This window comes from Podarcis erhardii, assembly GCF_964252035.2.
Source record: "Podarcis erhardii genome assembly, chromosome: 7".
Classification (NCBI taxonomy): Eukaryota; Metazoa; Chordata; class Lepidosauria; order Squamata; family Lacertidae; genus Podarcis; species Podarcis erhardii.
Genome location: NC_138511.1, coordinates 62,261,535 through 62,274,064, shown reverse-complemented (window position 1 = coordinate 62,274,064; position 12,530 = coordinate 62,261,535). Strand labels below are relative to the sequence as shown.

The following is a 12,530-nucleotide window of genomic DNA, read 5'->3' as shown; positions in this document are numbered from 1 at the left end:
TTTCAGATGTTGGCATTTCTCTCTTTGCTGCTATCCCACCCCCACCCCCATTCTGTATCTAAAAGAAAAACTTACAGGAAAGACTGGGAAACAGCCTGTACATGATTGCAGGTAACTTCCCCTTCATCCTACACTTTGAGCTGCATTGTTTCAGAGAAGGCTTGAGCCACTCCCCCCCCCCCACACAAAAACCTTTAGATCTAAAAACTTGCTTTTTATACCAAGGAGTGGCAAGCCAGAAGCCCAGAGGCTGCCAAGATCACATCACTCTTGGCTTTTCTCAGCTCCCAAAGTTGCCTTCCACATCAGATTGGAAACATGAGGTTCTGCAATACTTCTGAATTGCCAGACTCATTTCCCAGGAAGGGGAGCAATGAAGCCAGAAGGGGGCAACAAGGTCATGGAACTGCAGGAGTCAAGCACATTCTTCTATAGAAGTGTTGACTGCCACTGGAAAATTAGAAGTGTCCCCCAAATTATTATTTAAACAAGGAAAACAAGCCAGAGTTCCCTAGTTTAATCACAAGTGGTGGTGTTCTTTGTTGTGTTTTAAAAAAAACGTTCCTAGCTTTACAAGAATAAAATCCAGGGATTGTAAAAAGAAGTTGCACCCAGGTCTCCTTTTGCCCTCCCCACTTCTCTTCCTGTCTCTTTCTTTTTGTGTTTTTTCAGAAATCGACCAGGGGAGTTGTGGAGATCCAGGAGTGCCAGCCTACGGCAAGAGACAAGGGTCAACCTTTCGCCACGGGGACTCGTTGACGTTTGAATGCCAGCCTGCATTTGAACTGAAAGGACAGAAAACAATCACTTGTCAAAAGAGTAGCCAGTGGTCCTCTCAGAAACCAATCTGTGTTTGTAAGTCAGAGAGAAGGAATGCAGCCTTGAGCCATTTGTGAGGGATGGCAAAGGAGCTGTCGACATTGCACATTTTGGAAATGGGTTATTATGTGGGATATTGAGAAATGGAGGTTTTGGTTCTTTGTTTAATCCAATAACTCTGGAAACATTTTTGAGCAGGTTGAGGGAGGGAGTGAACCTGCAGGCTGCATCCTGAACAAGTAGGTCAACTGGGGGGCGGGGGCGGGGAATGCTTCAAAGTCTCAGCAGTTTAGATTCTCAGCAGCCCATGCATAGATTGTCTGTGGGGGTGTCAAAACCTCAAAGTTCAACAATGACACAGACATGGAGGGTGAGTGGGTCTGGGGAGGGAGTGGACCCAAGCCCACCATCCAGACTGAGCCACCTTGATAATAAGAAACAATGCTACTATGTGGAGGGGCCATTTCATACAACATGTAATCCTTGTCATGTCGTAAGACCATCAACCCCATTTGCTCCTGAGACAATCAGGTGTCCTGGTCTGAGTCTGAATCACACATGAGAGCCTGGTTGAATGTTGCATTCATGTCAACAGAGGCCGCTTGTTGAAAACAGATAAGATTGAACAACAATCTGCTTGCCCTTAATATGAGTTGGAATCTCTCAGACACTGAAACTCCTGAGGAAAGTGATTGATAGTCATTGGGAATGCTGATTCCTTCCTTATTCCAACCCACCCCATGCCTGCTTACTTCTTCTTTCTCCCCCACTGCCCCCAGTCTGTCCTTGTCCAAGGCTTGGCATGGGGACCATATTGGAGGCCAGGCAGGTGTCATCTCCTTGGATGGATCATACCCACTGCATGTATGAGCTTGCAGGCTTCCCATAGGCATTTGGTTGTCCACTATGAGAACAGCATGCTGCACTAGACTGGCCCCCTTTGGCTTGATCCATGCAGCTGGGCTCTTCTTGCATTCTTATGTCCACCTGGCTTCCTTCTTCCATTCTTCCTCCCAGAGTGGTAGAAGATGCAGCTGGCATCCTGATGTGGTGGCAGCTACTTATACCCTGGATTTGGGACATTGATCTCCCCATCTCTGGCCATTAACATTTTGTGCTGGGTGTGTGTGATAGGAATTGTGATCCCAAGCAGAAGTAGACTCCACAACACCAAGATCCTTGCTATATTTCAAAGCAAGAATTTCATAGAATTGTAGAGCTGGAAGGAACCACATGGGTCATTAGCCCAACTGCATGGTCACAAGGCCAGGCAGCCCCATTGCATCCAAAGAGCTGCCTGGCCCCTAAGGTAAGCATTTGACCATGGAGTGGGGGAAGTGCAATAGACTAGTATTAAGACTGTGTGAGAGTAGAATTAGGTCAGGCAGAGCACTTGTAGTGGGCTTTACTTTCCATCTTGATTCTCCTTTTAGGGGCTGAGTTGAGGCATTCACCTAACGTAAGACCTGCCTTGGTTTCTTGTGAAATCCTTAGCTGAAATTTCTGAGCTTTCCCTCAAAAAATAGGCAAAGTATTTTTATTTATGCAGCTTAATTTTGGGACATAGCATATCACTGATGCTCACAATTATTGATTGTTAAACATTGTAGAGAACAGGGCATTATATTGGGGAGGGGAGGCTGAATCTATTAACATGTTGCATCTAAAACTGCTCTGGAAACTTTCTGTTAGCATTTGGGGCTGTCTTCAGGGCATGTTTCCATACCAGAAAAACTGGTGGGCACCACAAAAATGTGCACACCCCACAACCAAACAAGTCTAGCCACCTATTCAATTGGCTTGAATTGTATGCAACTTTCAAGCCTAGTTTCAGTAGAAAGAGGAGACCCTTTGGGCTCCTGTAAAGGCCTCTGTGCTTGGGGTGGGTGACAGGTTGGTGACCCCTAGTTTAATTTATTCATTTAACTAGTACAGTTGAAATCTGTGTGTGCTTTTAGATCCAGAGTTGGTGGGGTTTGTTTTGGTATGTTTTGGTTTGGTTTCCAGATAATCCTGGATTATTTTCTGATGGTTCAGTAGCTGGATATGAAGCAGTTCAGGGGGAGGCTTAGAGATGGTAGGAAGGCGTCCATGCAAATGTTTGATCAGGAATTGCAGCAAAATTGGTCAACGTATTAATGAAGAAATCAAGTGTGTCTTTCTCTGCTCTTGATACCCTTTTGCATGAGATGCCACCAGTGAAGGTTTGTTCATAGTTCTAAATGGCCATTGCTAGAATGGGGCACTGCCCAACCAAACTCAGTCTGTTCCCAGTTAACCCCCACCCGCCTGTCTTCTTTCTTATGGTCAATCCAGGGGGTAGAGCTGACTGTCAGCTTCCTCCTCCTCAGTCTCAGTATTGCCTTTGTGAGATTCAATGGGCAGGACAACTAAAGCTAGAATTAGTTGTCTGTACCTGCCATTGGTTCTGGCTCTGCCACTCATTTGCTCTGGCTCCACCCACCGTTGGCCTGACTGCCTTGTCCCCCACCAGTCCCAATGTTAGCAGCCACCACTGCACATGATACCTGATTGTACATGAGGCTGACCTGTAGCTCTGTAGTTGTGATTCAATATTATTTGAGAATAAGAAGTAGAAGTAGATTAGTGGTGATGGGAATCTGGAGGAGGAACAAAGAGAGTGAAATGTTTAAAAGTGTAAATAAATGCATATGTGTGTGTTATAACATTTTGCCATATGTAGCTTCTCCATATTTTATCATCTGAATAGCTCTGGAACAGTTTGTGGACTGCTTTGGGCTATGTTTGTTCCACAAACCTTCTAAAGTTCATGAGCAGGATTGGATCTGGGCCAAGGAGTGTCACAAATGATCTGGTTCTTTACAGGCTGAAGATTTGGGGAAAGCTTCCATGACATTCCATGGACCCTTAATGTCTTGGGAAATGTGCTGAGTAGAACTATGGGTTTCTTTCAAGCCCACACATGGGATCAGAAGGTCAGCCAGATAACCAGGAAGCCTGTGATACCTTCAGTAACAGCTTTGAGCACCCTGCTGTGTCTTGCTTAGTGCCCACCCCCAGTTACTCTACTGTCCAGGCATCTGTAGTCACTTCCCAGGACTGGCAAGACAGTGGCGTCTTGATCAGGTGGGGAGTGGTAGTTCAGTCCATCTGGACTTCCAACCCAAACTTACTCACAAAGCTATGAGTGGCAGTCTTACAACTTGGGGGCTGCATGGGTGTGTTGCGATCATATGCAGCTGACTTGGGGGGGGAGGGTAAAACACATTACGATTGTGAGGAAGAGGTCCAGGGTCTCAGCTGGCAAGGGGGGCAGCATGTGCTAGGGCTGGTGGCATTGTCTGTGGGCCTGCAGTTCCCTGCCACTGGGAATGGCAGGGGAAAGGGGAGGGTCTTCCTAGTATTAAACACTGTGGTGTTATCTGCCTCTCATTTTATGTGCATATTGCAAGGGAATGTGAGTGGGAAGCAGCGTGTGTGTGTGTGTGTGTGTGTGTGTTTTCAGCCACTAACTCCCAAATTGCAATGAACTTGTCTCAGCTGAGAGGGAAGGTGGGGTGACAGCTAGAAGGTCTGGAGCCTCAGTAGAGTTGTGAGCCCCACTGTCAGTGTCTTGCCCAGGTGGTCACAAGTCTGCTTTTCCTTGTTGCCATGTTCTCTTATGCAATCAGCAAATATTAATGAATCAAAAGAAAGGTAGTGATCACTTCATCCTTCTGTGGTGGAACTGCATTTGACTGATTTGTCCATGATTAATGCTCTACGTTTGGCCGCATGATAGGCTACAACTATCTCATGCCTGCACACTCAACAAGAAATAAGCTTGGTTGTCTTAATTGGCTAAGATCCTTGTTTAGGTCTTTAAGTCGTTGTTGTTCTGCTAGAATTTGTAGTCTGTTGGAATTTGTGCATCTACTTAACTTTGCAACCCGAAGTGGAAACTAGCATTTCCAATCCAAAATGTGGCTCTTGTGATATAGCATTATGATTGTAATTTTTATTTTATTTTATTTTTTATTTTATTGGTATTCTGTGAATAGCTGTGATGTGAAAGGTACATATGATGTTGCTTTCTACTTTGAGCTGACATAGCATTCTGGCTTTCATGGGAGGATATTGTCTCTGGGTTAACTGCACGTTACATGAAGCCTATGGCTCTCACTGCTCTGCGTCCCTTTGCTCCCTGGCTTCTTTGTAACCTCTTTGTGAATGAGTATAATGTGTGATGTAACACCAATTGCTGAGCACAGATGCTGAGAAACAACCCATAAAGACAAGCAGCAAAGTGTAATGATGCCACACAATGTGTTGATGTTTCCCTAGAGATTATAAGGCATACTGCTTCTGAACATGGAGTTTCTAGAGGGATTCACATGTCAGGATCACTGATTTGGTCAACAAACCCTTATACAGTGGTACCTCTGGTTACGTACTTAATTCGTTCCGGAGGTCCGTTCTTAACCTGAAACTGTTCTTAACCTGAAGCACCGCTTTAGCTAATGGGGCCTCCTGCTGCTGCTGTGCCGCCGGAGCACGATTTCTGTTCTCATCCTGAAGCAAAGTTCTTAACCCGAGGTACTATTTCTGGGTTAGCGGAATCTGTAACCTGAAGCGTATGTAACCTGAAGCATATGTAACCCAAGGTACCACTGTATGATGTTTGTGTTTAGTTACTTTGGTGATGCAACTTGGGGACTGGCGTGGAGTTTTTTCCACTATTGACCCCATCTATTGATCTCTGAGGGGAGGTTCCTTAATTTGTTCTGTTTCCATCTACTGTATTTTAATTTTGGTTGGCTGCCCTCACTGTAATTGTTCTTTCTTTTTTACCTCACGATTATTTTGAAGCCTTTATGAGGACTAATTAGTTAGAAACTGAATACATAAATATGGAAATGTGTGGTGAATGTGAATGGTTAGGAACCTGGGATGAACAGCATTCAAGAAATGGAAGAAGCTATATTACCTATCTCTGAAATGGAACTAAAATGTCAGCAAAATCAGAGTTTGACATACAGCTCTAATCCTGGTCATTTGCAGCTTAGGGAAAAACCATTAACTTGTTGATGCTTGGACCTGCTGTTCAGATTAGAGTTGCCCCCAGACTGTCACTGTTTGGTAGGAAGGATTAAATAGTATACTTGGAAATTTAGGTTTGTGCAATTAAAGTGGATTAAACTGCTCAGGCACAGCAAATTTACTAATGGTGTCCAGTTACAATGGGACATCTAAGGCAACATGGCATTTATTTCCACTTTCCCATTTCAAAAACTACATTCCCAGCAAGGTGATGTTAGAGACTGTGTGTCCCCAAATGTATGCTAGATAAACTTGACTTACAGGAAGAAGTTGTGGGAGACTACTCAGAGCTGTCAGATAAGGCCTCTTGACTCCGACATGAAGAGCAGAGGTTGCCACTCACAAAAGAGCACAAAAGAATCCTCACAATGGAGGAGGCCCAAGAAGCAGATGAATATGTCATTAAAATTAGCAAAAACTTTTCCTTGGACTGGGCAACTACCTTGTTATCACTCAAGTAAGAAAATAAAATAAAAATGGAAACACTGAAGAATCTGATTTTGAACATTTCCAAAATGGCAAATGAGACTCTTAGTCAGTCAGTTGGAGACAAGTCCTGCAAATGGCAACTGATGACCTGGCATTAAAATTTATTTGCACCCTTGTAATTGTCAGACAGTCTGGGATCAGTGTAACATAAATACATACCTTTCCAAGGTTAAATTAAAGGAGCTGCCTGACAAGCAGATAGAACTTTTGAGCTGCCCTGTAACTTGGGAGGAGGTGTTGGAAGTGATCCAAAAGCTCAAATCTGGGAAATCCCCAGAGACTGATGACTTCATGGTGGAATACTCCAAAGCTTAAGAAGAAGAACTCTTGTCATGCTTGATTAAACTGTTTTATTTTATTTTGGATGGGAGCAAAAATCCACTGATGTGGCACAACTCCAGACTGTTGTTATTGTTCAAACCCAGAGCTCTGGGCTCCTATCACCTCATCACCCTCATAAATGTGGCTGTGAATTTACTTACTTCCATTATGTTAAAGTGCCCTACCAAACTGGCTTCATGCCCCACAGGAACATTTAGTAAGGTAATAAACTTTATCAATGAAGTCAACTCTACCCGCTTCTCTGCAGTGTTGGCCTCATGGGGCACCAAATTCTGAATTTGACAGAATTCAGTGGAACTTCCTAAGTCTACTACTTTCCAAAATGTGGTTGTGGTTGATGTTCCTCCATGTGATACAATTATTCCACTCCACATCCCATGCAGTGATCTCCATTAATGGGACGATGCTTCAGCAATCAGCCTTCTGAGGAGCAGTAAACAAGGTAGCCCTCTCTCACCCTTGCCATTTGCTCTGGAGGGGGTGATGCTTTGTGGAGCAGAACATTGTGGGGAAACCCAGCCAGATGGGTGGGGTATAAATAATAAATTATTATTATTATTATTATTATTATTATTATTATTATTATTATTATTATTATTACATAAGGTAAATATGTTTGTGACTAACATGCTATTAATGTTGCAAAAGCCCAGACAAGCCCTGAAACCACTAAAATCACAGCTCAGTATGTTTTATCATATAGCAGGACTGGAATCCAATACACTAAATGTGTTGTTCTCCCAATTAACATGTCCCTGGCCATTCACTGCATCTGCTTTTACTCCAACCCATTTTTTTGTGTTGTTCTTGTTGTTTTTAAAAAATACTTAGGTCTAATTCTTATGTCAGACCCTAATCAATTGTCAGAGCCAAAGTTTGGCCACCTGTGTAGATAAATCTTGGCAGAATTAAAAAGGTGGAGCCGTCTTAATTTGCCTCAGCTGCATCACAGCAGTAAAAATGTCTATTTTGCCAGATTTCTGGATGTATTCCAAGTGATTCCCATCCCTGCTCCCATTGCAAGTCTTAAACATTGCCAAAAACTGTTAAACAATTTGTGTCCCAGGGAAAGAGATGGAGAGTAAGCCTCACTACGCTTTATGGACCCAGCGTGGAGGGGGGGCGGGCTGGGTGTTCCCCATTGAAGTCCTACTATAATGCATTCCAAGTCAAACACTTAATTCCACTCATCAGAGTCTCTCTGGAGACCCCTTGGGTACAGCTTGAGCTCTCTCCCTCCTCGCCATCCATTAGAGCACTTCTCTTTCTGTGGTTCTCCAGGGGAGCAGTGAGGAAAATGAATAACTCTTAACAACTTTCTACCTTGGAGGGAGCGGGGCTCCGTGTTGGTCCTGGGTGTATCCTCCCTTTACCCTGTTGTTTGAACATCCCACATTTAGTCATTTAGATAAATATCAGCAATTTTGGGCCTGAGAATCCATTGAGGTATATAGAATTCATGATTTAATACATAGAGGCCAAGCCACCAAGAAGGAGGCTCTTAGAGGACAGCTAGAAGGGCTGCATGGTTCCAGCTGACCCAGGCATGCTAATTTCCAGTCTACCTCTCTTACGCTATTTGACTCCCTATGCACTAGATCAAATTTAAGAAATAGAGAAGTGGCCTCAGTGATATAATGTATACTCATAGATCACACCTTGGGCACCTCTGATGATTTTCACCAGGTCTGGGAAGGATACCTTGAGATACAAATTGATGGACATAAGTGGGAAAGGGTGTGGTCCTCCCCCCCCCCACATGGTTAGGATAACCTTTGTGTACCTGCAGTTGGTGCCCCTCAAGGTCCTTCACCGACGGCACTGGACCACAGTGTGGCTCTCCAAATTAAACAAAACCCTATCCCCTTTGTGCTGGAAGGACTGCAGGGGACATGCTTCATTTTTTTATATATGTTGTGGACCTGCAACAAAGCGCAAAAAAGTGAAGCATGGATTTTTGCCATTGCCTCTTCCATTATGGCCAAAGTATTGAAACTAGCCCTGCTATCACTGCAAAATGACAAAAATCCAGAGATCAAGCACAGAGACCTGGTGTTCTTTTTTGTTAACAGTGCAATTGGTTGTTGCCTATCACTGGAAATCTAACTCAGAGCTCCTGATGGAAGCTTGGATAAATAGCATCTCAGACGTAGCTCTTTTGAATAGCCTCATGCAGCACAGAAGGATGACAAGAGGATTATCTAAGAGGAATAGGTTTGAGGAGATTTTGTTTCCATTACTCTCTGTATCCCCTGGCTTCCCAAGCCACCGTGTGGAGAGGTTGTTTAAGTAGCCCACTGGCTATGATGACCTGACCTTCAGGTATTTAGGGCAAGATTAATATTTCCATGTTTATGAGCAGATCATTTTTGCTATCACCTTAATTAATGCTTCCCTTCTTCCTATGCTGGGCTTCACCCAATATATCCATAAAACTGGAAAAACTTCGTATAGTTTCACGTGTTGTTTGCATTGTTGTGTTAAAATAATAATAAAAAATGCTGGGGGGTGGGAATGCAGTGACAGGTAGATTCACTAAAATATGTGGTATAAATACTGATTGACAGGAAGATGTATAATCATCATTTAAAGAAAACAGAATGGATGCTCAGTAAAGAGCAGACATTGTGTAACCTCCATGCAAGCTTTGTTCAAGTGGGCAGCCAGATTAATTCTTCTTGGTTTGTTGATTTTGGTTTCCCTGCTGTTGCTGTATGCTTCTGTTGTATTATCTTCTTTGGCTATTGTATTGGTTTTATTTCTGAGCCATCATATAGATTTTTCGGATCAATAGGCAGGATATTAACTTTCTTTTTTGTAAAAACAAAAGAGGAGAGGATATCCACCGAGAATACTGACAGCCTCTGCATATTATTTGTGTCTAGAATTATCTGTTTCATTTACAGTTAACTCTCTGTGTCCAGATGTTGCCTGGTGTTTTACCTCCATGGAAAACAGGAGCGCCTCATGTTCATTCCACCCTCTAAGGGCATTTTCACACCTGAGTTTTTAAATTTGCTTGGGCTTCAATAATGTTGCGTGAATTTACAATATCTGTCAGCTAGCACAGCACTGGGGAACCCTTGGTTCTCTAGATGTTGCTAAAGTACAACTCCCAACAGCCCTCACAACCATGGCCAGGGATGATGGGATTTGTAGCTCAGCAACACCTGGAGACCACAGGTTTCCCACACCTGAGCTAGAAACTTCACTTTCCTGTTTCATTTTGCATTAGTCACAGTTACCCATGATGCAGTAGGCACCTGAGAGGCCTAAATTCACTTTTTAGATCTAAGTGGGGGACTATTTTTAATTGCCATTTTTTTAACAGCTGCAAAAGTTTTTCTCCCCTTCTGAAGTCTCGTTTCTCTGCTAATCCTCCTCTTAGCCCTTCCTCCTGTGTGCCAAAATGGATTCTTTCTCGTGCATTAATTTTGCAACCCTTAGTAGTAATTACCTGTTCTTGTTAATCCCATATTGCCTTATTATACCTGCTGAATGATCCCAGGCCCCCATAATAAACAGGCTGCTTTCTGAATGTCTAGCCTCTTGTGCTCACTGCCCCATGTATGCTTTCAGGATTATAAGAGGGGAATTCAAACTGTGATCAATGGCTTTCTCCTCACAATGTTTCCAGAGTCACTATATAATTTCATGTTAACTATGATGAGCTTTACATTCAGCTAAAAATTAACCTGTCTCTTGACTATTACTTTCTTTCCCAACTTTCCTTCTCTCTCTTCTTCCTTCCCATAATGCACAACTTCATACAGAGCCCCAGAATGGCAAATTGGAGAAATGAGTGATGGGAAACAAAACAGTGGTGGTTATGCTCTGCCTCCACAGCTGGGAGGCAATAATGCTTCTGAATACCACTTTCTGGAGTTTTGCTCCTGTGCTTGGGTGCTGCTTTGGGGCTTTCCAGAGGCATTTGGTTGGCCACTGTGACAACAGGATGGTGGACTAGATGGGACATTGGCCTCATCCAGCCACTCTTCTTACATTCTTCACATATCTTCTCTTGGGTTTTGGTAACAGGCATGGCATGTTGTTTGGCAAAGGAACCAAGATAATGGAATTGTCTCCAAAGCCAACTCAGTTATGTTTGATCAGCATATGCTGGAGCCTAGTTTCAGCCTCCTCTTGATTTACCTTGAGTTTGCGGGAAAGGTGTAGCCGTTGCTAGAGCTGTGGGGTCACAACCTGGAATCAGAAGTCAGAGTCAGTCACAGGAGAAGCTGCTGTTGCCCAGAATAAATCTGAGCTTGACATGGATGCTTTTCTAGCCTTTCCAGTTTAAGGGGAGCCAGTGACTAGACTGGATGAGTTGAATTGCACCAAAATGTGGTAACGTTTTGCCTGTCCATGAAACACTCTGATCTGTAGTTTCTTACTCCAAAGGGACAGAGGCAGACAGATCCTGGTTCTATGTCAACATAAGTTTCTGCTTTTCCACAGTCTGGCTGTGTACAGTCAGGGTATTTTTCTGTCAGCAATGGCAGATATGGGGATGCCCAAGCCACAGCCATTCCATCAGGCTGCAGCAGAGGAAGAGATGGGCCTGCAGACCCCAGTGCACTGGCCCTACTGAGAGTTCAGCTCTTTTTGGCTCCTCTTTCTGAGCAGTTTCCATCCCAGCTTGTCACTACCAGTGCCTGAGTTTGCTTTTTTCCTTCTCCAGCCTCATCCCTTCATCCTTTTGTATTGTGTCTTTTAGATTGTAAGCCTGAGGGCAGGAACTATCTTGGTTTAGAAGAAGAAGAAAGATTGAATTGAAAGGTTATGCTACTACTGTATTAACAAATATGCTAAGTGTGTGTGTGTGTGTGTGTGTGTGTGTGTGTGTTGTGGTTTCCCTCGGGAGCAGAAAAATGGTGGATGCTCACAACACCTGTGTGTAACATCTGTTAATTTGGGAAATCTCTTTGTAGGAATCTGTTGAGTACAAATATTACATAACATTGTGCTGAGGTTGTTTATCTGTTTATTTATTTCCATTTCTGAATTGCATCCTATGAAACATCTCAAAACAATTAAACAATAAAAAACCTTTCCTTGTAATTTGCCAACTTCCACTAAGGAATTGAGGAGTAATTGCCTGCCTGTTGTTTTATGGGTTGCGGTATTTTAAAAAGAGTTTGTGGATTCTGCTTTGAACTTCAGGAGAGAACTGCAGAAGGAATATGTAGTGGATTAACCTCCCGCAGGTTTGTGCCAAATCCCCTTAAGCCTAGTTACATTTGCTGATGTCCTGAAAAATAAACTGCCTGCTGCAAAGAGCAGTCCAATAAATTGTAAGCAGAGCATTTCTAGAATGAGTGGGTGGGTATGTGAATATATTTGCAACCACATGCATGCCCAACAAATTCTTCTGTTTACTGCACAAGTTCAAACATCGGGTCTGTTCAGACTTCATCATCTTGAGAATCTTGTCTTTCATTGGTTTATTGGAATGCAGATTATAAATCCTAATTGTTGCAAAGGTAATCTTGACCTTTCCCCTCTCCCCTTCTCACTTTCTTCTCCACCCCCCTTGTAAATCAATTATTTCATTTTATTGCAGTTTTGTGTATTATGCTTCCTCTTTTCGGCTGAAGATTGTGTACATGAGCTTTCCCTATTTTATCATCACAACAGCTCTGGAAAGTAGGTTATTCTGTACTATGAGCCGCATACATTGAAGGTATAAATTAACAAAACCTGGGTTAGTCTGATAGTAACTGGCCCAAAGACACACACACACAGACACACACACACAAAAAGAGAACTTCATACAGGAGTTTGAACTCATATCTCAACAACCTCAGAGTACAAGCATT

General features: G+C 43.2%; 1 protein-coding gene across 10 annotated transcripts in view; it reads left to right on the top strand.

Moving 5' to 3' along the window:
* The window catches only part of CSMD2 (CUB and Sushi multiple domains 2), a 506,434-nt gene that overhangs the window by 328,811 nt on the left and 165,093 nt on the right, over positions 1–12,530 (top strand). For 9 of the 10 annotated variants that reach the window (XM_081871629.1, XM_081871627.1, XM_081871631.1 and 6 more), the window contains one exon: positions 673–855. The exons of the other annotated variant lie outside the window; for it this stretch is intronic. In XM_081871629.1, the coding sequence (XP_081727755.1) occupies positions 673–855 (183 nt within the window). The remainder of the gene's footprint in view (positions 1–672; positions 856–12,530) is intronic. 10 annotated transcript variants of the gene reach the window in all.